We start from the raw sequence: 24,939 nt of genomic DNA on the forward strand, positions 1-24,939 counted from the left end.
CACGTTTCCTTATTCTTTATTCAGCTGATTCACGTTTCCAGCATGTGCAGATAAACATCCTTCTCACAACTGCACTCACCTTCTCTAATGCGCTATTTCTAGCAGGTGGAGATAACATTTAAAAGTTTGTGTGGAAATCAGCACAAACAATATGAAATGAAATGAAGGTTGCGGATTGGCTAAAATTAAATTATTTTAAATGTTTGTAACTTCTTTATTATTAATTTTTAGAAACAAATGAATGCAATTTTCATCATCAGCATGTAAAAGAAAATGAGATCTGTATGTTTTAAGAATATTCTGATGAAAATTTGAAAAAGTTAAACTTGTAACAATAAAGTAAACAATAACGTCATTCTGTGACACCTTTTACTTGGAGAAAGCTTACGAAGGAGATATAAAAGGATCTGCCTATTTTCAGTACTTCTAATATACAGGTAATTTATTATTAAGCAAGAGCTATTTAAGAACGTGTGTATGTGCTTATTTAAAAATGAGATAAAATGTTGAAAAATTAGAATCAGTTACAATTTATCTACACAAGTGTGTCACACCCTGGTCACACAAAAGCTGATATCGACCCTCAATGGTCAGAAAAAATGATATTTCTTTTCTTATGAAGGTTTCTGAAAAACGTTTCAGATGGTATAGATTTGATTTGTAGTGAAATTTGTTATGGAAAAAAATGTTCCGAGGGTGGAAAGAGGAGTTCGGAAAAGTCATATGTATTCGTATAAATTCATATATATTGGTTTAACTGCAAATATAGTTGTCGGCTTACTTATGAAGATAACTAGTTGACTGTTTTGACCAGGACGCCCTATATACACTGGCTCGGGAACGAAATTTACTTAGAAAGTGCAAACCCAGACCCAAAAAGTTTTACAAATACGGTTATGTTTTTTTTTGTCTTTTTAAAAAAATCTATTTATGTTCTTTGTCCTTTTAGAAAAAAAACTAATTTCTAGCTACTTTTTATAAATCACTTTTTACTCTCTGTTTTCTAAACCCGAGACAAGTAAGTAGAGGTGCAAAATTCCCCACAAAAGTTTTAGGGACTGTACCTGTACCTGTACTCCTTGCACCCCTGTTCCCGAGCCCATGCCCATGTAAGTTGGATTTTCTCCGTTCTGACGGGGAGTTTTCCCATTCTTTTTTTTTTTTTCCATCACGGTCTTCAAAGTGATGATGCACATATTTTTATGAAAAAAAAATTTTTGAAAATTAAAATTTTTTTTCACCTCACCACCTTGATCAGTTGGGTGGATGGGGCGTACACTACCACGGGAGAAACTTTTACGGTAAAAAAAAATTAGATATATATTTTCAGGCGAAATGGGATTTAGGGGAGATTTGGCTGTTGTTTCTAGCAGATCCTACGACCACCTTACTCGTTTCCTTGTGATCCTCACATGTATTGATATTTTCCAATATCTTTCTCCCCATAAACCCATTTTATGGTTTGATGATACGGAAATAACACACGGGTGGGCCATTGCTGGGATAGAAGCAACAACAGCAAAAGAATTTGGGTACTATTCAAGAAGAGTGGGCGTGGTGCGCGTACCCGCGCATCCGCGCTAGCTAGTCGTGACTAGTTGATCCTAGGACTACGTACTGCGAGTGCGCGTCATGTGCAAAACATGTCTGAGGGTTTTTTCTAAACAAAGTAAATAATAATGACGGAGGATAGGATAGAGAGGATAAAAATAGGTTCTTCAGAAACTCTTCTACCACTTATTAAAAAATTCTTTATATATATATTCTGATTGTTGGAGTGCGTACAATGGTATTACTGAAATAGATGTGACACCAAAATACACCCTGGAAGAACGTAAAACGACGTTTTAAGAGTAAGATGGGGAAGATTCAACAAAAGAATATTATTTACTTTGTGTTTTATTTACTCTGTTTTAAAAACATTATTTACTTTGTTTAAAGAAAAAAACCTCTCATGTTTTGCGCATTCGCACTAGATAGTCGTTGTAGGATCGACTAGTCACGACTAGCTAGCACGGGTAAGCGAGTGCGCGCACCTGGACCACTCTTCTTGAATAATATCAAGAATTTGGTTAATGTTTACAACTTGACCCGGAAACGAAAATCAGAAAAAAAAAAATAGTGCAATGGGTGTAAAAAAAATGTGTAGGAAACGAATATAAAAAAAAAATGCGCACAAAGCAACGGGAGGGTGGGGAGAGGACCTCGGAAAATTCAGAAGATCCGAGTTTTCCCTCATAGCTTTTAGGAAAATGGGGTTTTTCCAATGAAATTTTATAGACCTTTTAAACGGCATACATTATGATTATAAAGAAATTGACCCAAAGGTCAAACTAAAGTCTTTGACCCGAGCAAAAAAAAAAAAAAAATTGCAATATGTGTAAAACAAGATGTAATAAACGAATATGAAAAAAAAAATGCGCGCTGACGAACGGGGTGGGGGGAGATAACTCGGAAAATTCACACGATCAATCTCACAGCATCCGAAAACTCAATGTTAGCACCCGGTCGCAAAAATGAAAATAAAAAGTCGTGTACTAGGTGTAAAATAATGTGTACTAAACGAATATGAAGAAACAAAATTTCGCCGACGGATGGGGAAGTGATGAGAGGACTCGGAACATTCCCGATGTGAATTTTCTGAGTCCTCTCCCCCGGCCCCCGTTAGCCAGCGCGCATCTTGTTTTTCATATTCGTTTACTACAGGGGTGGGGGAGAGGACTTCGGAAAATTCACAAGATCCGAGTTTTTCCCTCATAGCTGTATATATATATATGTGTGTGTGTGTGTCTCTCCCTCTCTCTATATATATATGTGTGTGTGTGTGTGTGTGTGTGTGTGTGTGTGTGTGTGTGTGTGTGTGTGTTTGTATATATGTTTGTGTATATACGACAAATATCCGTCGAATGTAAATAATGAAAAAAAACCCCATTTTCCTAAAAGTTATGAGGGAAAAACTCGGATCTTGTGAGTTTTCCGATGTCCTCTCTCCAACCTCCCGTGGCTTTGCGCGCATATTTTTTCTTATTCGTTTCCTACACATTAGGACTTCTATGAATCGTATATGAAAAAGAAATTTAAAAAAAAAAAAAAAAAAATATGTGCGAAAAAGAGTTTCTGTGAGATTTGGCTGCTATTTCTAGCATGTGAATAGACTGCTTGCTGGCTGCTTATTTAACGTATTTCCCAAAACCTTTTCTCCCCATTTCACCCACCCATCACCACACCACTTATAGCGAAAAGGGTTTCAAAACTTTTTATTTATGCTGTAGATGCGACGGGAGGGGAGGGGGTAATTTATTATTTATTTTTTAAATTGAAATTTTACAAAAATTTTTGGAATTTTTTTTTTTTTGCAGAATCATAATCTCCGTATTTTTCTGCACATTTTGAAAAAAAAAAAAAAAAAAAAAAAATTCTGAAAAAGAGTCAAAAATGAAGAAATTGGAGGGGAGAGAGCGAAATTTAGATTTTGAATGCCGATTTTTGCCTTTTTGTTTTTTTTTTCATATTCGTAATTTGAAACGGGGTTTCTGTAAAAAAAAAACAAAAACATATAATCGAGCCGTCTGCATTTTAAAACCGAAAATTAAAAAACAAAATTTCCCAAAACCTTTTCCCCTATTTCGCCCACGCATCACCCACGACTTACAAAGTCACACTTTTAGCGTCGCAGTCAACGTATGTACCATGGCGAAAATGGTTTCAAAACTTTCTGTTTATGCCGTAGAATGCGAGGGGAAGGGGAGGTTTTTTTTTTTATTTTAAATTGAAACTTTACAAAAATTTTTGAAAATTTTGGGCAAATTTTTTTCAGAATCATAATCTCCGTATTTTTCTGCATATTTTGAGAGAAAAAATTTTTGAAAAAGTAGCCGTACACTGTGAGGGGAGGGGGAGGGGGAGGGGTAATCTCCACCACCTCCTCCCTTACTTTATTTCTACTACTGCTGTTTGAAATAACACCTACGCAAAAATTATAAACAATACAGGTCACTACGACCATCAACAGGTCAATGTCAGGACACCCAACCAATTAACACTCTGCTACTATCATAGCACTCCTTCTTCGAACCCACAAGAGTTAACAAGTGAAACAGAGACAGGCAGAAACAAGAAAAATGCCTCTGTTATTTGAATGCTATGTCTTTAAAAAGACTTTTCTTTTAAATTTACCAAAATCTAATTTTTCAATAATTTTTCAAAAATTTATTATTCATATTTACTGTTGAAAAGATCTCAAGGATCGAAACCGGTTCTGTAATGTTCTTTATAAAAGTATTTTAGCATTTTCTACTTTGTCTTTTTTCCATATATATATATATATATATATATATATATATATATATATATATATATATATATATATATATATATATATATATATATATATATATATATATATATATATATATATATATATATATATATGGAAAAGTAACCATCCTAGGGCTATAATAGAAAATCTAGTAAAAAATATATCTTTAAGACTCTCCAAACTATCTGCTAACAATAGGGTATTTAATAATGAAGCTAATTTCTATAATGCAGCACTAAATAAGGCAGGATATAAAGAAAGGGTCTCCTATATTGAAAATGGTAGCAAAGGAATTGAAACAACTGACAACAAAACAATAATAATAATAATAATAATAATAATAATAATAATAATAATAATAATAATAATAATAATAGGAATAAACACAAAGTAAATAAACTAAATAAATCAAAGTACCCTCATAAAAACAACATAGGTAACTTAAAATTCTTTAAAAGCAATATTAATAACCATGAGGATAATAATAAGGATAATAAAATCTGGCTCATAATCCCATTTGGGAGAAATATCAAGAGTAATCTAATAGCTAAGTTTAGAGAAGTGATAGGTAGACACTTCCCAAGGAGCTCACACTATGGTAAGATTATCAACACACATATAATCAGATTTGGATTTTCAAATACTAGGAACATAGCACAGATAATAGCAGCACATAACATTAAAATACTTGAGTCTAGGGAAACAGGTATGAATGAGAACTTGAATAATAATATAAATGGCAGTAATAATAATAATAATAATAATAATAATAATAATAATAATAGTGAGAATGATAACAATGATGGTAATAATAATAATAATAATAATGATAATAATGGTGATAATGATAGCAGTAGTAATAATAATAATAATAATAATAATGGAGGTTCATTTATTAATAATAGGAGTAAGAGCATAATCACAGTAAAAGAGGTAAACCCTAGGAGAATAAAATTTGAAGGACCTAATGCGAAAGTCAAAAATATAATATATCAATGCAAAGTAAAGACTCAAACAGATACCATGGCATACTTGGGGTGCACTTCAGGACAGGTATGCCGTAGAATTTCTAACCATTTCTCATGCTTTAGAGATAGGAAGAAAATGGCTAGCACTAGTCTTAGCAAATACATCTGGGGTCTTAAGGAAAGTAATAAACAGTATTCATTAGAATGGTCTATAATAGCTAGATCAATGCCATATGAGAGAGGAAGAAAGTATTGTTCGCTCTGTACGGTGGAACTGTACCACATACTCTTCTCTAAGGATAAATTGATTAATAAAGTAAAGAATAATGCTCTGAAATGTACGCATATCATAAGAGGTACATTTCGTTGGTATAAATGATCTCAAGATGTGATGAAGTACAGCATGATGTCTCATGTATGTGCAATTATGCATATATGGATGAGTGCATAAAAGAGAGTGTGTGTGTGTGTGGGTGTGTGTATATATATGTATGTATGTATATATGTATATATATATATATATATATATATATATGTGTATATATATCTGTGTATGTATGTGTATGTATGTATATGTATATATGTGTGTGCGTATATGTGTGTGTGCATGTGTATGTATATATGTATGTGTGTTGTATTTGTATGTATGGGTGTATATATGTATGGGTATATATATGTGTGTATATGTATGTATATATATATATATATATATATATATACATATATATATATATGTATGTGTATATATATGTATGTATGTGTGTGTGCATGTGTATGTATGCATACATATACGGGTAATATAGTATAGTAAAGAGAAATAAACAAAATAATTAATCTAGTGGAAATCCACAGGAGAGCAATAAAAATAGAAAATTAAGGAGTTATCTCCCCTATAATAACAAACACGAAAGCTAACGATGTCCTAAAGACCCAATAATAGTTATGTATGTGTTTTTTCGTGTTTTATTCGAAAGGTAACCACTCCTGAAGAAGTGCCAAACGTCTAAATCCAATGGACCAGTCACTGGATAAGTTTGGCACAGAAATGTTAACATAGAGTGGTGAATAAATCGATATATCGAATTTGAAGTCTCTGTCTCTTTTGAATATGAAAATTTAAAAGTTTAAAAATCTTATGATATAAATATAAACTGTGAGAACGACCCTTAAGGAATCTAATTAATGATCTCCTAAGGTAAGTTCTTATGCTATATTGGTAACGGTTGCTACATCCTCTGGAAAAAATTATTATAATATTTTCTCGTCATCAATAGACGCAGATAAATAACCGCTGCCAATGGAGACTTTCAACATTGATATATCCATGAAAGATATACCTATCCCACCAAAGAAAATCTACATGGAGCAGCTTATCCATAAGACGCATTCTTTCATAAATAGAATTCGTTGGAGAGCACACTTCTGGGATAACAAAGGAAAACAAGAAAACACATCAGATAAAGGATCGAAATATAAAAAAATCTTTAAATCTAGGAATAATCCGCCTTACAACCATAGACTAGATAAGTTTGAGGAAGAGATATGGTCAGTTGTAAAGAACATCAAATTCAATATGTCACAGAGAAAGAACACACACATGAGACACATAGAAGAAATCATCAGAGAAATAAAGAATACCAATAAAGTCCTAGTAAAATCAGATAAAACAGGGAACATATATAAATTGACTAAACAGAACTACAACAACCTACTGCAGAAGGAAATTGAGAAGAATTATAAAATAGCAAACTGGAAAGTACTTAAGGAAGCTAACATAGAAACTAAAGAAATAATGGAAAAGTATAACCTGACCGATAGGACGGAACCGCTGGTACCAAGAGAACCAAGATTTATACTCAAGGACCATAAAGTAAATTTCTGGACACAGCCATCACTAAGACTCATATGCCCAACGAGATCGGACATAGGAATATTAAGCAAGAACATTATAAATAACTATCTACCCACAATAACCACTAAGTTAAAGTTAGAATTATGGTCTAATACAGACCAAGTAATTAATTGGTTTAGATCAATTGAACATAAAGAAGAAACTAAATTTATCCAATTTGATATAGCTAACTTTTATGGATCAATTAACCCAATAGTACTAAACAAGGCAATGTGGTTCTTCCATAAAAAAGCAGGCCTCACTAAAGAAGAATTTAAAGTTATAACAGCAGCAAGGAAATCGTTTATTAGCTTTAAAGATAAGATATGGGTAAGGAAAGATACCCCTGGAGCATTTGATGTTGCCATGGGAAGTTCCGACTCAGCTCAAATAGCTGATATGGTGGGATCATTTATCCTCTATGAATTAAATGATCAATTCCCTAGGGTTAGGGGGGGTTTGTATAGAGACGACTGCCTGTTATATGTTAGGAATTGCTCGAACCAGGAACTACAGAGAATTAAGGGTAGGCTGGCCAGATTTTTCAGCAGAATGGGGATGGGTATAGTTTATGAAGATGATGTCTCAGTAGCAAATTTCCTAGATGTAACATTAGATATGAAGAATAAAACATATAGACCATACCACAAACCCCTAACTAACCTACAGTATATAAGTAAATCAAGTAACCATCCTAGGGCTATAATAGAAAATCTAGTAAAAAATATATCTTTAAGACTCTCCAAACTATCTGCTAACAATAGGGTATTTAATAATGAAGCTAATTTCTATAATGCAGCACTAAATAAGGCAGGATATAAAGAAAGGGTCTCCTATATTGAAAATGGTAGCAAAGGAATTGAAACAACTGACAACAACAACAACAACAACAATAATAATAATAATAATAATAATAATAATAATAATAATAATAATAATAATAATAATAGGAATAAACACAAAGTAAATAAACTAAATAAATCAAAGTACCCTCATAAAAACAACATAGGTAACTTAAAATTCTTTAAAAGCAATATTAATAACCATGAGGATAATAATAAGGATAATAAAATCTGGCTCATAATCCCATTTGGGAGAAATATCAAGAGTAATCTAATAGCTAAGTTTAGAGAAGTGATAGGTAGACACTTCCCAAGGAGCTCACACTATGGTAAGATTATCAACACACATATAATCAGATTTGGATTTTCAAATACTAGGAACATAGCACAGATAATAGCAGCACATAACATTAAAATACTTGAGTCTAGGGAAACAGGTATGAATGAGAACTTGAATAATAATATAAATGGCAGTAATAATAATAATAATAATAATAATAATAATAATAATAATAGTGAGAATGATAACAATGATGGTAATAATAATAATAATAATAATGATAATAATGGTGATAATGATAGCAGTAGTAATAATAATAATAATAATAATAATGGAGGTTCATTTATTAATAATAGGAGTAAGAGCATAATCACAGTAAAAGAGGTAAACCCTAGGAGAATAAAATTTGAAGGACCTAATGCGAAAGTCAAAAATATAATATATCAATGCAAAGTAAAGACTCAAACAGATACCATGGCATACTTGGGGTGCACTTCAGGACAGGTATGCCGTAGAATTTCTAACCATTTCTCATGCTTTAGAGATAGGAAGAAAATGCCTAGCACTAGTCTTAGCAAATACATCTGGGGTCTTAAGGAAAGTAATAAACAGTATTCATTAGAATGGTCTATAATAGCTAGATCAATGCCATATGAGAGAGGAAGAAAGTATTGTTCGCTCTGTACGGTGGAACTGTACCACATACTCTTCTCTAAGGATAAATTGATTAATAAAGTAAAGAATAATGCTCTGAAATGTACGCATATCATAAGAGGTACATTTCGTTGGTATAAATGATCTCAAGATGTGATGAAGTACAGCATGATGTCTCATGTATGTGCAATTATGCATATATGGATGAGTGCATAAAAGAGAGTGTGTGTGTGTGTGGGTGTGTGTATATATATGTATGTATATATGTATATATATATATATATATATATATATATGTGTATATATATCTGTGTATGTATGTGTATGTATGTATATGTATATATGTGTGTGCGTATATGTGTGTGTGCATGTGTATGTATATATGTATGTGTGTTGTATTTGTATGTATGGGTGTATATATGTATGGGTATATATATGTGTGTATATGTATGTATATATATATATATATATATATATATATATACATATATATATATATGTATGTGTATATATATGTATGTATGTGTGTGTGCATGTGTATGTATGCATACATATACGGGTAATATAGTATAGTAAAGAGAAATAAACAAAATAATTAATCTAGTGGAAATCCACAGGAGAGCAGTAAAAATAGAAAATTAAGGAGTTATCTCCCCTATAATAACAAACACGAAAGCTAACGATGTCCTAAAGACCCAATAATAGTTATGTATGTGTTTTTTCGTGTTTTATTCGAAAGGTAACCACTCCTGAAGAAGTGCCAAACGTCTAAATCCAATGGACCAGTCACTGGATAAGTTTGGCACAGAAATGTTAACATAGAGTGGTGAATAAATCGATATATCGAATTTGAAGTCTCTGTCTCTTTTGAATATGAAAATTTAAAAGTTTAAAAATCTTATGATATATATATATATATATATATATATTGTGTAAGATATAAGTTACAGGCTATGCACCATCTAAGGGATAGATGTATCCATAGGCACTCCTAGTGTATTACCTCAGTATGTATGGTACTTGTTATAAGGTATACATTAGTAGGTAATTTAAAGGTAAAACTGTGGTTTTATATATAGAGAGAGACGATAAGAAATAGAGCAATAATGAACAATGAAAGGTGGATCATTGGTGTTTTAAAGTCATTATTTAATTAGAATAAGAATAATTAAATTATGCCTTTAAAACACCAATGATCCACTTCTCATTGTTAATTATTGCTCTATTTCTTATCATCCGGGACTCGCACTGATGTCAGCCAGTTCCTGCGCCGCATCAAACTGTGCGCGTTCTTTCATACGTCAACACAGCGTCCCGACAACCGGGACTACTTCTCGGACCTGGGACGCCGCCCATCCAACTAGACGCCGCCTCCAGGCCATTTCAGTAGCCTAGACTTGTTCGTGGATGACTGTAAGGCGTTGGTCGAGCGTTCCGACTTTAAAAAAAGATCCCTCCGGGCCAATCTCACCCGTGCCGAATCGGTCGCCCTCCGCAATCTCCGCCGCCCCGACGACATCGTCATCAAGCCGGCGGACAAAGGTGGAGCAGTGGTGGTGTGGCGCGCGGACCTTTACAGAGAGGAAGCGCTCAGCCAGCTTCACAATCCCCTCTTCTACCGCCTCCTCCCCTCCGACCCCACCCCTCCTACCAACGGCTTGTGTCCTCCACAATCCATGACCTCATCTCCTCCTCTGCTCTTCCCGCCACCGCCACCAACCTCATCGTCCACACACCCCGCACCTCCTCCATCTACTTCCTTCCCAAGATCCACAAACCTAACAACCCTGGCCGCCCCATTGTCTCTGCTTGCAATTGCCCCACCGAACTCATTTCAAAATACCTCGACCATATCCTGTCCCCGTTAGTTGCTGCCCTCCCATCCCACATACACGACACTAACCACGCCCTTCGCCTCTTCAATTCCTTTTCTTTCCATTCCGACCCCTCACACCTCCTCTTCACCCTGGACATCAAATCCCTATACACCGTGATTCCACACAACGATGGTCTCTCAGCCCTCCAATACTTCCTTGACCACCGCCCTGACCCCACACCTAGCACCCCTACCCTGCTTCGTCTGGCAGAAACCGTCCTCACCCTCAACTGCTTCACGTTCGCCGGAGAATCCTACCAACATTTGTCTGGGGTCGCGATGGGAACGAGAATGGGCCCCAATTATGCCAACCTCTTTGTTGGTTACATTGAGGCCCAAGTATTCTCCCAATTCTCCGGTCCGACCCCAGAACTATACGGTCGCTACATAGATGACTGTATATGAGCCACCTCACTCTCCCGCGAACAGCTCTGCCTTTTCATCTCCTTCCTCTCTAACTTCCACCCTGCTCTTGACTTTACTTCTACCATCTCTGACACCTCTGTTAACTTCCTCGACATCTCTCTTTCCATCAACCTCCCCTCCAACTCTCTAACTACCTCCGCCTTCTTCAAACCCACTGACTCCCACCTTTACCTCAACTTCTCCTCCTCCCATCCATTCCACACCAAACGAGCCATCCCCTACTCCCAGTTCCTCCGCCTCCGACGTTTGTGCAGCCTGGACCAGGATTTCGAGACCCAGTCCCAGTATCTTGCTCGTCTGTTCATGCATCGAGGATACTCCTCCCACCTTGTCCAATCCGCCCTCGCCCGCACCACCGCCCTCTCTCCTCCCCCACACCAATCCCCTAACCGTACCCCCTTCCCACTCCGTCTCCACCCTGCCACCCTACCCCTTCGTCGGAGGATCCTATGGGCCTTCCGTCGCCTCCAGCTCGGTAACACCTCCCACCCCATTTTCCCTAACCCACCCCTATCCTCTTTCAAACGCGCCCGCAACCTACGCGATCTACTGGTCCGTAGTACCTTCTCCTCTTCCTCGCCACCCCACCCGGCTCCTTCCCGTGCTCCAGATCCCGCTGTCACACCTGCCCCTTCATCACCAACACTACCTCTGTCACAGGGTCGAACCTACACACTCTTCACATTCCACACAGTTTCACCTGCACCTCCTCCAACCTAATTTACTGCATCAGATGCAACCTATGCAACAAACTATACGTGGGGCAGACGGGCCGCCGGCTGGCCGACCGTTTCACTGAACACCTAAGGGACGTTCAGCTAGGTTCGGACTCCCCCGTCGCCCGTCACTTCCACTTGGCCAACCACTCCCCCTCTAACATCTCCGTTTTTGGCCTCGCCATGCACCATGGGTCCACTCCTTCGCCACTCCACTTGGAACAGCGCTATATTTTTAACCTTAGATCATCTTTCCCCTTCGGACTCAACACAGCCCCCTCCTCCTTATGACTCTCTCCTTTACGACAATGCAACACTTTTCTTTCTTTATTATTTATTATTATTATTATTATTATTTTTTACCCCTCCCCCCTTATCCACTTTACATTATATCCATTATTCACTTTTTTATTACAATCACTACAATTTTCCACAATTTATTTCATCTCTTCCTACACGCACACATACCCACACACAAAAAATACACGCACCCATACACACACATGTATGCACACCTACCCCCCCCCCCCCAACACACCACACACACACAACACACATGCATGCACTTACACGCTCAGATTCGCCCACACACTTATACAAACGCACATACACACGCACACTTGCGCATACGCACACACGCTAACAAACACGCAAACATACACACACACACACACAAGCATACACACCCTTGCACACATAACCCATATATACCCCCATTCACACATACCTCCCATACACCTAACACATACACCTCCCACACACCTTACATACATACCGCCCACACACATGACAAACATACATGCGCGCCCTCACACACACATATAGACGAACGCACATATACACACACACACACACACGCACAGTGGTAGAGACACACACCTACTTACACAGCCCTACACACACAGACACACACACACACATACATACGCGCACGCCTACATACGCGTACATACACAGCCACATACATATGCACACACACACACACACACAGAGGAGTGCACACACAAAATAACACATATACCTGGCACACATCCTTACGCTCTCACACACATACGCACGCACACACACATAAACACGCACATACACATACACACGCACACACACCTCTCACATACACAAACACATACGTGCACGTACACACATACACATATACACACATGCACACACGCACACACACCTCTCACATATACAATACTCACTCACACAAACACACATACAACTACACACACAAGGGGCATAAATGACAGACGCACTTGCACGCACGTACGTAAGCAAACACATGCACACACACACACACAGGAACGCACATATACACAACATACACACACACACACGCACGCACGAAAACATACACAATATACACACACACGCACACGGACACACACATAAACACACGCACGCATACACACACACGCACACTCACAAGCCCACACACGCACATCCACACACATACACACACACACACGCACACCCCCACATACATATACACACGCACACACACCTCTCACCAACACAACACACTCACACAGACACGCATACAATCACACACACATGGGCATAAACAACACACGCACATACAGAAGCAAACGCACGCGCACACACATACACAGCAACGCACATATACACAACATACACATACACACAAACACACACGCACGCACAAAAACATACACATACACACACGCACACGAACAAAATACACACACACACACACGTACCCAACACCTACAACCCCACACAAACACACGCACACAAACACACACATACACACTAACAGATAAACCACCAAACCACGCACACACACACACACACATACGCACACACACACGTTCTGTTATCACACACACTTGCAGACCCTCGCGCACGCACAGATATTCACCTCCCTTTTTCACTCTCCTGTCTTAGAAAGAACTTTTCCTCCACCACCTCCTCTTCCGGTCCTTCCACAATGTAACCTCGTGGGCATCGGTGCCAATTTTTTCTTCCTCCGTTTTTCCATTCTCTGAACTTTCCGTCTTTCCGACGAAGGGCTCTGCCCGAAACGTCATACTCTCTCTCTTTCCTTTCCTGAGCGTCTAATAACACTATCCTTATCACGTCCTCACTTTGTTGTTTTTTTTGTTATTGTTTTTTGTCTTTTTTTGAACTTATATATATCTATATATATATGTGTGTGTGTGTGTGTGTGTGTGTATGTATATATGTGTGTATACATACATACATACATATATGAGTGAGTAGACAAACGAAAGAAGGGCACTCAACACATTTATTGAGAATTACATGTATAGATCAAAGCAGTTTGATCAGACTCATTGATATTCTGAGTTTCTAGCGTGTGGCTAGTCTTTGGACATTGGGGTCTGAATGAGGATTCGATTGAAAAGAGTCAATGTTTATTACTGAACGTTAGCCTGCGATTGGTCGAGAAAGGTGACACGGTATTGTGGTTTAATATTGGTATTTCAGCAACAACAATTTGTTGGAAAATACCATATTGCTGAACAGGAAATTGACCGCATGGTGGACAAGCAATTGATTGTGTGGTTGGGGGACAGTAGGAAGGGACGGTATATGTGGGAGTATATATGTATATTTACATGTATATGCCTATATATCTGCGTGTATGCATCCGTACTTATACAAGTGTGTGTATATGCTTAGATGTGCATTCACACATCTGTGCACGCACACATACACATCGACAGACACACACATGTGCACGTGCACATATACGCACACACATGCACATACATACACACACATACACACATGGATACATACACACACTCGCATGCACACCTTTATCTCCATGCACATATGCACCCGAGCACACAAGTGTGCATGTGTACATACATCCACACGCACGGGTGCACATGTACACCTGCACACACACATCCGTACACATGCATACTATGACCAGCTGCATATACGTGTTCACACACATACGCGTACGCGAGTATATATACTCGTATGGTCATGCTCAAGGGATGATGTACAAGAGGTGAGAGTATGAAGAGAGACAGGCATGGAGAAGTGTTGTGGACTGGTGATTTGTGATGCTGTTCATAGGGGTTAATTTGTGGTGGTGACCTTGGTGCAGGCTGACCTAGGGTGGCTGGTACTAAGGAGGTATATCCAGGTTATCAGCAGCCAGTGGCTTGAAATTTACCAGGAGGATCTATCTCTGGTGACAGCAATATGATACCTCATATTTTTGTTGATAGATACTGTGGGTTGGTAGATAATATGCAATTTTTCGTGGAGGCACAGCTGGTAATTAGGAGCGCTGGGTGAATATAGTGGCACCCTGTTAATAATAGTCCACTTGATGTTGGGTGTTTTGTCTTGGAGGTCACGAAGTCTCCAGAGAAAGCACAATAGGGAAGTGAAGTTCTCTCTGTCCCTGAATCTAAATGAATGCAAGTGCTAGGAATATCTTACCTTGAAGTCATTGGCTACCATGCCCGTGTAATGCCCAGTAATGCCATCGGATGGTGTAAGGGTGGCTCTGTATATTACAGCCCTTAACATCACATCAACAGGCATAAAAATGCACTCACAAAACCCCAACCTCTACGTACAACTTCTGAAACCCTACCACATCCCCTCTAGGAGGATCCTGCCTCTCAAGGATGTTTGAATGTACGTCGCGGGTGGCACATAAAAGACACCATTTCGAGCGTGGCCGTTTTCGTGTGGGTGACACGTAAAAGCACCCACTACACTCTCTGACTGGTTGGCGTTAGGAAGGGCATCCAGCTGTAGAAACTCTGCCAAATTAGATTGGAGCCTGGTGTTGCCATCCGGTTTCACCAGTCCTCAGTCAAATCGTCCAACCCATGCTAGCATGGAAGGCGGACGTTAAACGATGATGATATGTAGCCATGTAAGAGTTGATATGTGGGTTCGATTCAGACAAGTTAGCTCATCATTTTCAGTCAGTTTGTTTATATATAAATGTCATTTAAATTGGAGAATATATATTATTATTATACTATATTATCATAGTTATTATTAAACTAATAGTCCTTCATAGTTGCTTTCTCTCTGTAACTTACAAAGCCTACTGGTTTATTTATAAATATAGCTGAAATTGATGGGTGAGTGTTTGGTCCAGTCAGATGTGCATGCAGCCATGTAAGCATTGACATGTGGGTTTGATTCTGGCTAGGACTAGCTCATCATTTTCAGTCAATTTGTTTATATATAAATGTTGCTTTAAATCGGAGAATATATATTGTTATTATGATATATTATTATAATTATTATATATTAAAAGTACATAGAGGCTTGGTAAAGTTCAGAGAAATACTACTTCTGTTAGTAATGAAAGGTTGCTCTGTCAGAGGGAAAGGCAGATTGCATGATGCCTGTGTATGTACAGCTATATTACATGACAATGAGATATGGACAATGACTAATGAAGCCAGTATGCTATGATGAAGATGTGGAATTAAGTAGTGAGAAAGGATCTATGGGCATTGAGACTCACAGAGGGGATGACAGAGGGCCAAGGCTCTTGGCAGCTTGCTGTGCTTGAAAAGACACATCAAGCTAAGTAAATTCGTGGTTGTCCCACCTCAACAAATTCCAACCAACCAATGATGTTGATGATATACATTCACATACATTTACTTTTGATTTACATCAGTGTTGACTAAGCATTCCGTTTCAACCTTTGTTATAGACACCTTCACCCTATCCAGATTGGTTTTCACCAACACTTCTACTGCAAATCATTTATGGACAGCCATTAAATTTTTACCTACATGGCATCCACTATTATATCTGCTACAATGTTGTACTTCTTGGATGATATGAATTTTAATTCAAGGAAATAAGTCTGTTTAAGAATATTAGTTTTTCTGATCACATAAAACCATGGCTAGTAATAATCTAGTCTTCTAGAAAGAAGCAACTGTAGAAAATGTGGGTATGAAAGTAATTCTACCAAAAAGTCAAAGTTGTAGGAAGGAAGAATTGTGTGAAAATGCTTATTACAAAGTCAGTGGGTATAAGTATCAGATACAACAATAGGAGAAGAACTAGGTGCCATGGATGAACTTACTATTTCAGCAGTGAAGAGTCTGTTGTACTAATGTTGTGTAACTTTACCACCTTAATTACAGATGATCAAATAATTTAACTATTGTTTTTGAGTTACTTATTTTTCTTAATTTTAATCCTGTTTCCTCCAAGATTATAAACTTGATAATATTTATATTAATGATATTTGCAAGTTAAGAATATTTGAAAAACAGCAAAAGCTCCATTTACTTCGTTCATGATTAAGTTTTTAAAATTCTCTTTGTTTTTAGAGACATCTCACACAAGCACCAAAGATGGCTGTTGGTTTCAAGTACACTACAATAACAATAACAGGAGCACTACATTTTTCTCTTGGAATAATCTGTGTCATGATTTCCATAGTTGGTCTTTCAGTAGACAATTATAGAGTATTATGGAGTAGCTATTACAGGGATAGATACCCCTACCATCTGGAGTTTCCATCCAAAAGTACTGCTGCTGCATCATTTGTTGTAAGCCTATATGTAAGTATTAAGGTTGTTTGTGACAGCTGTATATTGATCAAAGATCTATTGGTACACCAAAATTTTTCAGTTGTTAATACTGATGGAAAAAATTCTTTAGACAGATGATTGATTTAGATTTCAAATTGTTTCTTCTTTATTTGTTGTAAGATACCAACACTACTATTTTTTGGTGGGTGGAAGCATAAACTGACAGTTAGGAGTAATTGAAACCTACCCAAAATGGTTTGAAGTACTCTCAACCTGAACATGCAATAAAATACCTTACAACAGAAATCAAACTTTCAAATCTGTTTTAACCCTATCCTAACATAACATAGCTGAGTTCACATGGATATAATAATTGTATTTTATTGGAAGAAAAGGATTGATTAATTTTTTATTGTTTCTTTACTAAAATTGTTAAGCTATTCTCGTCATTGTACATTTGCTTTTGTATGCTGGTATCAGCAGGATGGGACAGGTCATCACAGTCCTAGTAAGTTGTAATTTAGATTTAACTTCTCTACCATGGCATATGGATCAGAAATTCTATAATGTTTTTCGTACAATGATATCTTTTAAGTTGATAATTTTGTAATATTAATAATTTTTTAATGTTATAATAAAATCTAAGTTGCATGCAATATAATTTAGATATAAAAATAATTGATCTCATTAGTTGACAACATTCATTATGAGAAAATAGTCAACCAATGTAATGTCAATGTGTGTGGAACATAGTGATCAACTTGCATGAATGAATATTTCTTCTAAGAATAGGCAATAATTTCATGTAAATGTGAAGAACCTGGAGAAAACTATAAATCATAGCTCAGCATGTTTGAGTTGAAAATAAGTGATAAAACAGTTACTCATTCATGTAAATTTCTCAGAGACATTTTCTTGGAATTGGTTGAGATTGATTTTTGTAGGATTGGTGGAAAGGATGCTAAGAGGGATACTAAAGTTGTTGAAATTAATGAAAATTATTTTCTTTATTAAAAATACTAGGTTTGTAAAATGAGCTCACTTCAGTAAGTATTTTGTGGAATGGTGTTCTTGACTGAAAAACATAGATGTGGTACCTTAGCATGATTGAAGCTTTAAAGCTGAAACACTTTAAAGAATTTAAAGAAAATATTTTTGATCATATCTGTCAGAGCTGACTAAATATGAATTTGAAATACACATTTGATTCCTTAAAAAAAAGGGATGGCCACAGTTGGAGTGCATTGTTTATACATTTTCTCGGTCAGAGTTAATCTAAGACTAAATATTTTGGGTTATTGCTGTTGAAAGTAGTATTTTTAGTACAGGTTTAAAAACTAAAATTAATGACACTTATTTTTAATGAAATTTCATTTTCAGGCCAGCATCTGTTGAATATACAAATCTTCACTGTGGAATCGAAGGTTATTCAGTTGTTGATAAAAGTAAATTTTTCTAATAGCATATTGTAAGCACCTAGCTAACCACACTGGCTTTGGATATTTGGTATTATTTCTAAACACTTACTCCAACAAACTGGAGAAAAATTGGGTGGAACTGTGCCATCCCATCTAAAATTATTCACCTACAATTTTTCAAATGTCTCATCTGTAATCTACAGTGTCTTTATAAAGAAGTTATCCTTTAAAATATCTCGCACTGTTAGATTTGTTGCTAATCAGTTACTGAAAATCCTCAGATTCTTTTCAACAGCTTGTGCTTGCTGTCTCTCATACTTGATCTGACGAGAATTCCTGTTAATTACATCACCATTTCTAAAATTGTATTGCATTGTTTCCCATTGTTAGAAGAAAGTCTTTGAAAGAGGGAAATTACTTCAACAATTATTGGAAGAATACTTAGCATATTATAATGCTACGATATCTTGTTAATAGCCATTAGGAAACCACAATCCATTTTGGTCTGAAAAACAAATTAAAAACTGTTTTTCAACCTGATTTCTATTCATATAACCAACAGATTCTACTTCTACCAATGAAGGATCTATTGCTTGTACAATCTAGTTTTTTTTTGTTTATATTTGCTGAGTCTTGAAGAAAAGATACTTATCATCTTTGCATTCTCTCCTCAACTGTTGAGACTGATGCTGTTAACACTTTGTTTAGACTGTTGCAAGTCAATAGCTCCAAGAAAGGCATGAACTGTGATGAAATTCCAAATGGCTGATGTTGTGAGGAGAAAGAACTGGGTGTACATAACACCTGGGGAGTTGGACATAACATGAGTGATGAAAGGAGAAACAATTGGGTGAGGAGTGCCATAGGGAAAGCCATTTACACTGACCATTGCTGAGGAACAGAGGCCATTATAGTAGTGGTAGAAAAGGTAGAGAAATAGTACACCAGTGTGTCAAAGGTAGGAGCATGTTTGTGAGTAATTTTGTACCAGTTGATCAAGAGATCTTTCTCTGAATGTTGTCCCAAATATCAGTATATGTAGAAGAAATACTGTACCAGATGGTAAAGTAAAACTCCATTGTGGGACTCAGCCAAACTTTGTAAAGTGACAGCAGTTGCTGAGGATGAAATATTTTGTGGCCCAGAAAAGAAGGGTCAGTATTTGGGATACAGTCCTAGCTATGTTAAGGATATGCTTTGTCCTGGAGAAATCCTCAGTGATAGTTAAGCTCAACAATTAGAGCCACTGTAAGGGGTCTGATTGAGGCTGTAGCATGACATTATTTCTTGCTATGGCTTCTCTGGAGGTTATGACTGAGGTCTCCATACGTGGAATCAGTGCAAATTTAATATGCAGTGTCTAGTTTGTGCATCATCAGGGTAAGAGTGGGTATTGCTGAATGTGACAGCAAGTGATCATTGACATATGGAAGGAAAAGAGATGGGGACAAAACTGAATCCTGAACACATTTGATTTGATTGAGACAATAAGAGTTTCATTATCACATGCCTACAATTGTGTGATCAGCTAAAAAACTATGGATCCAAGAGATGGGAGATGGCTTGTGCTTGTAAATGGGATGATACAATAAGAGATTCACATGCCTGAGAGCAGAGAACTTTCCTGATGTGTAGAAAAACGAGATTATTTTCCCTGAACTTTTCTAAAATGAGATCTCACGGATGGGTGACATAAGAGAGTAGGTCTCTGATAGATCTGGCTCTGCAGATACCACACTGGTGGTCACTGAGGAGAGAAATAGGGGAGAGTTTCAAGATACTAGAAAATGTCATTGTTAGTGGTCATCTCTGTTACCTTAAAGATATTAAAAGTAAGTGAAATAGAATGGAAGTTGGTAAGCCAGAGGAATTACCATTCTTAAAAATAGCACACATTACTACATGTTTCAAGGAGGTTTGATGAGTATTGGAGCAAGTTATAGGATCCAATGTTTGAATGTAATAGAAGAGACATTGTCAGTATCAGTTTGAAGCAATCAAGTGTATTTTTGTACTTGGCATTGATGTATGCAAAGTCGAGATCCTGGTGGATTGAAAGGGGTTAGGTTTGCAGGAGATGAACCAAGTGTGTATAGTGTGAAGTTGAATGCAAAGTGAGCAGTGAAGGGGAAGGTTTTCTCCATGGAGATGCTACTCACCAAGATAATGAAGGAGAGGAAAAGATTTGCTGCAGTTTGGGAGGTAAAAATAACTGAAGTGCTGAGCATGTTGTATAGCTCCTACATAGTAGTCTTGCAACGTTTGTACTGTTCATAAATACCACCTAATTTTTAGGAGTGTAATTTGCAGAATAAATACAGAAGCCTAATTAATTTCTATGCAGTAATTAGTTTGGCCCATTCCTTTATGGTTGTTAAAATAAGTACCACATATATATATACAATGGGCCTTTTTCGGTTTCCATCTACCAAATCCACTCACAAGGCTTTGACCAACCTGAGGCTATAATAGAAGACACTCACCCAAGGTACTACGCAGTGATATTCAAGCCAGAACCATGTGGTTTGCAAGTAAGTTTCTTACCATACAGTCAATCCTATGCCTATATACCTATTTGAAAACGAGGACACTCATCTATGAGAAAACATGGGATTAAAATGGGAAAAAATATGTAGAGAATGTTGAATTAAAAACTGGAATGAGAAGAAAGAATGGAAAAGTGAGAAAATTAAGTTCTTGATCCCCTTTGTAATGGAGAGGAGACCAAAGTCTATGAGATAGCTACTCAATTTGGAGAGGATGAAGTCTTATGTTCAACAAAAAGAGCCTGCCTATGTGCTGGCATTTCCTAAAACTATCAAATCTGGAATTAAGTAGTACGATGGAATTCTTGCATCTGAAAAGAGTGCATGATCTTTCAGCCATGCATCTCTCTGATCCACTTCTATATGGCATAGATTTCTCCATAGTGCTCCAGTTGATTGTATGTGGTGTGTACTTGTTCTTCAGAACCCATACAAAGCTAGCCAAGTTAGTGGCAATTTTTTCATCCACCCTTATGAGTGAAATTTGGTAGACAGAAACAGAATGAAGCACACTATATGTATGTGTGCACCTGTGTATGTTGTGCGTATTTCATATTTGTGCCTTCTTGACATTAAATGTCAGTCAGACATGCGTTGTTATTTTTTTTTAATCTCCCATATAAACATACCTGGTCATGGGGAAGTGCTACCCTGCTTGGAAAGAACTGAAGGTTGGTAACAGGAAGGGTATTTGGCCATAGGAAATCTGTCTCAATGAATTGTGTCTAGCCCATGCATATATGTAAAAGTAGACATTAGAACAATTACATACACCCACACAAATGCACACACACACACCCGCAAACACACACACACACACACACACACACACACACACACACACGCAAAAGGATTAAAGTGGCTAGACACAATTCAAAACCAAAAAAGGAAATAATTCACTGTCACTAAAATGTGACAAAGGGTGAGGGAGCACTGGCATTGCTAGAAATAAGAGTCAAAGGACTCTTTAGCCACAGAAAGCACATTTTCAATTTTCTGACAGGGGAAACAACCTCCCCATTGCAATTAAGAGGCATTAGATTGGCATGTCAATTTTGCATGAAATTTAATGCTCATAATCCATAATGGGTGGTGAAACTAAATTCTATCCAATCAGTATATATTAATTTTACCATAGAAATCCCCTGTCAGTAAATAGAAAATGTGCTTTTTGTGGCTAAAGAGTTCTTTGACTCTTATTTCTAGCAATGCTGGTGCTCCCTGCACTCTCTGTCACATTTTAGTGACAGTTAAGTGTATATATATATATATATATATATAGTTTTAGGGAAAATAACCAATTTTCAAGAACTCATCGATGAAAATCCACTATCACATATAGAAAAATTTATAATTAAAAGCACAATAAATGAGTATAATATAAAGTAAAGTAAATATCATAAGATAAATATAATAAAAAGATTACACGTGTTTCATAACCAATTTTCAAATAGAAAAGAAATTTAAATCAATTAAAATCAATTGAAATTATCGAAAATAAGTTCTATTCAAAAATAGTAGAAAATCTTTAGCAAAGTGAAAACAGTACTTATCCAAATTTTTCCGTAATATGTATTCTTGTTTTTATACTATTCATTTGGTTCTTTATAGATTATTTTAATAGATAACTTATTTAACACTAAATTATTTAGAAGTTATAGTTTCATTTTAACATAATATTAGAACTTCGATTGGAATAGTGTTGATATATTTTCGATTATTTTTGATTAATATTATTTGATTAATTATTAATCTTTATAGTTTATAATATCGTTAAAGTTTTTTTTAAATCAAAACTTTGTATATATATATATATAAAGTTTAACCTTTTATTCTTAATAATTTTTTCTTTCCTAATTTTTTCATTCATAATTTTTTCCATTCATAATTTTTTCATTCATATTTTTTATTATTACGTTTGTAGAAATAAATAATCTTGTATTTTTCTATTATTCAATTGATCTTTAATTATAATTAAATAAACGTCTTTAGCTTTAAATAGTATAGCTTTAACTATTACACCGGTTAAATATGTACTAATTTTATCTTCATTATTATTTTAAACTTAAACTTCGTTCAACTTGTATTTAAAACAATGATAATTTAAAACAATGATAATTTAAAACAATGATAATTTATGTAAGATGTTTTTTGTATATAATATACATGTTATTATAATGGATGAAGGGATGATTATTGAATGGTTATTATTTTGATATTATGATATTTTTTAAATAATTTTTCTATCTTTATATAATAAGTATTTCATATTAATTCATTTGGTACTTATTGTTGGTTGAGATATATATCTAATTATTGTTCTACTTACGATCTGACGAGTAGCTATATTTTTGAATAGAACTTATTTTCGATAATTTCAATTGATTTTAATCGATTTAAATTTCTTTTCTATTTGAAAATTGGTTATGAAACACGTGTAATCTTTTTATTATATTTATCTTATGATATTTACTTTACTTTATATTATACTCATTTATTGTGCTTTTAATTATTAATTTTTCTATATGTGATAGTGGATTTTCATCGATGAGTTCTTGAAAATTGGTTATTTTCCCTAAAACTATATATTTTATATATACTTTATCTATAAGGCTCAATTTAATTTTAATTTTTTATAAATTGATTTTAATTGAGTTTTTTACCTGTAATTTTGTATTTTGTCCCTAATATTATTATTATATATATATATATATATATATATATATATATATATATATATATATATATATATATATATATATATATATATATATGAGAAAAACAACCAGTTTTAAATCTCTGATTAAGATCTATGTAGTAACAGTACTGAATAGTAAAGTTTATTTGCCAACATAATGTGGCAGCCCTGACCAAGACTATGTTACTACTTTTTAACCCCAAGAAAACGTCTTTTCCAGCTGGTTTATTGACACATGATCTGTGTCCAAGACATGCTGTAAGCAAGGGAGCTCACTGCTCCCTTGCAGCCATTCACTATACCAGCAGACCAATGGTTTCTGGGTTATTTCTCTTCCTCAGTGTTGGACAACTGCCTGGTGAGAGACAGCAGTCAACTGACCTTACTCACAGTATATACTTTCCAAAGCAATTGTCAGTCACTGATCCCGTAAGGAGAAAAACAACTAGTTTTAAATCTCTGATTAAGATCTATGTAGTAACAGTACTGGATAGTAAAGTTGACAATACTCATCCAGCATGCTCTGCTGTATGGGTAACATCAGTGTGCATGTATGACAGTGTTATTGATTTTGAGAGAAAAATTTGATATATGAAGCATCAGATGTGAGCAAGAGAGAAAACTGCTCAGGTATGATCATGTGATGTGTATGAATAAGGACAGCTCCATCAAGAAGTGCTGATCTCTAATTGTGGAGGGAAAGTGTGGAAAGGGTAGACATAGGATGACATGGGATAAAGTTGTGAGAAAGACCTTCAGACTTTGGACCTCTCAGAGGATA

At 35.9% G+C, this 24,939-nt stretch overlaps 1 protein-coding gene across 1 annotated transcript in view; it reads left to right on the forward strand.

Moving 5' to 3' along the window:
• The first annotated feature begins 297 nt into the window (after window positions 1-297).
• Window positions 298-24,939, forward strand: part of LOC106870696 (uncharacterized) — a 45,681-nt gene continuing 21,039 nt past the window's right edge. Inside the window, exons 1-2 of the mRNA XM_014916859.3 lie at window positions 298-437; window positions 17,293-17,526. Coding sequence (XP_014772345.2) covers window positions 17,317-17,526 — 210 coding nt within the window. The 5' untranslated portion in view covers window positions 298-437; window positions 17,293-17,316. The remainder of the gene's footprint in view (window positions 438-17,292; window positions 17,527-24,939) is intronic.

This window comes from Octopus bimaculoides, chromosome 11 (assembly GCF_046866305.1).
Source record: "Octopus bimaculoides isolate indiv1 chromosome 11, ASM4686630v1, whole genome shotgun sequence".
Taxonomy (NCBI): Eukaryota; Metazoa; Mollusca; class Cephalopoda; order Octopoda; family Octopodidae; genus Octopus; species Octopus bimaculoides.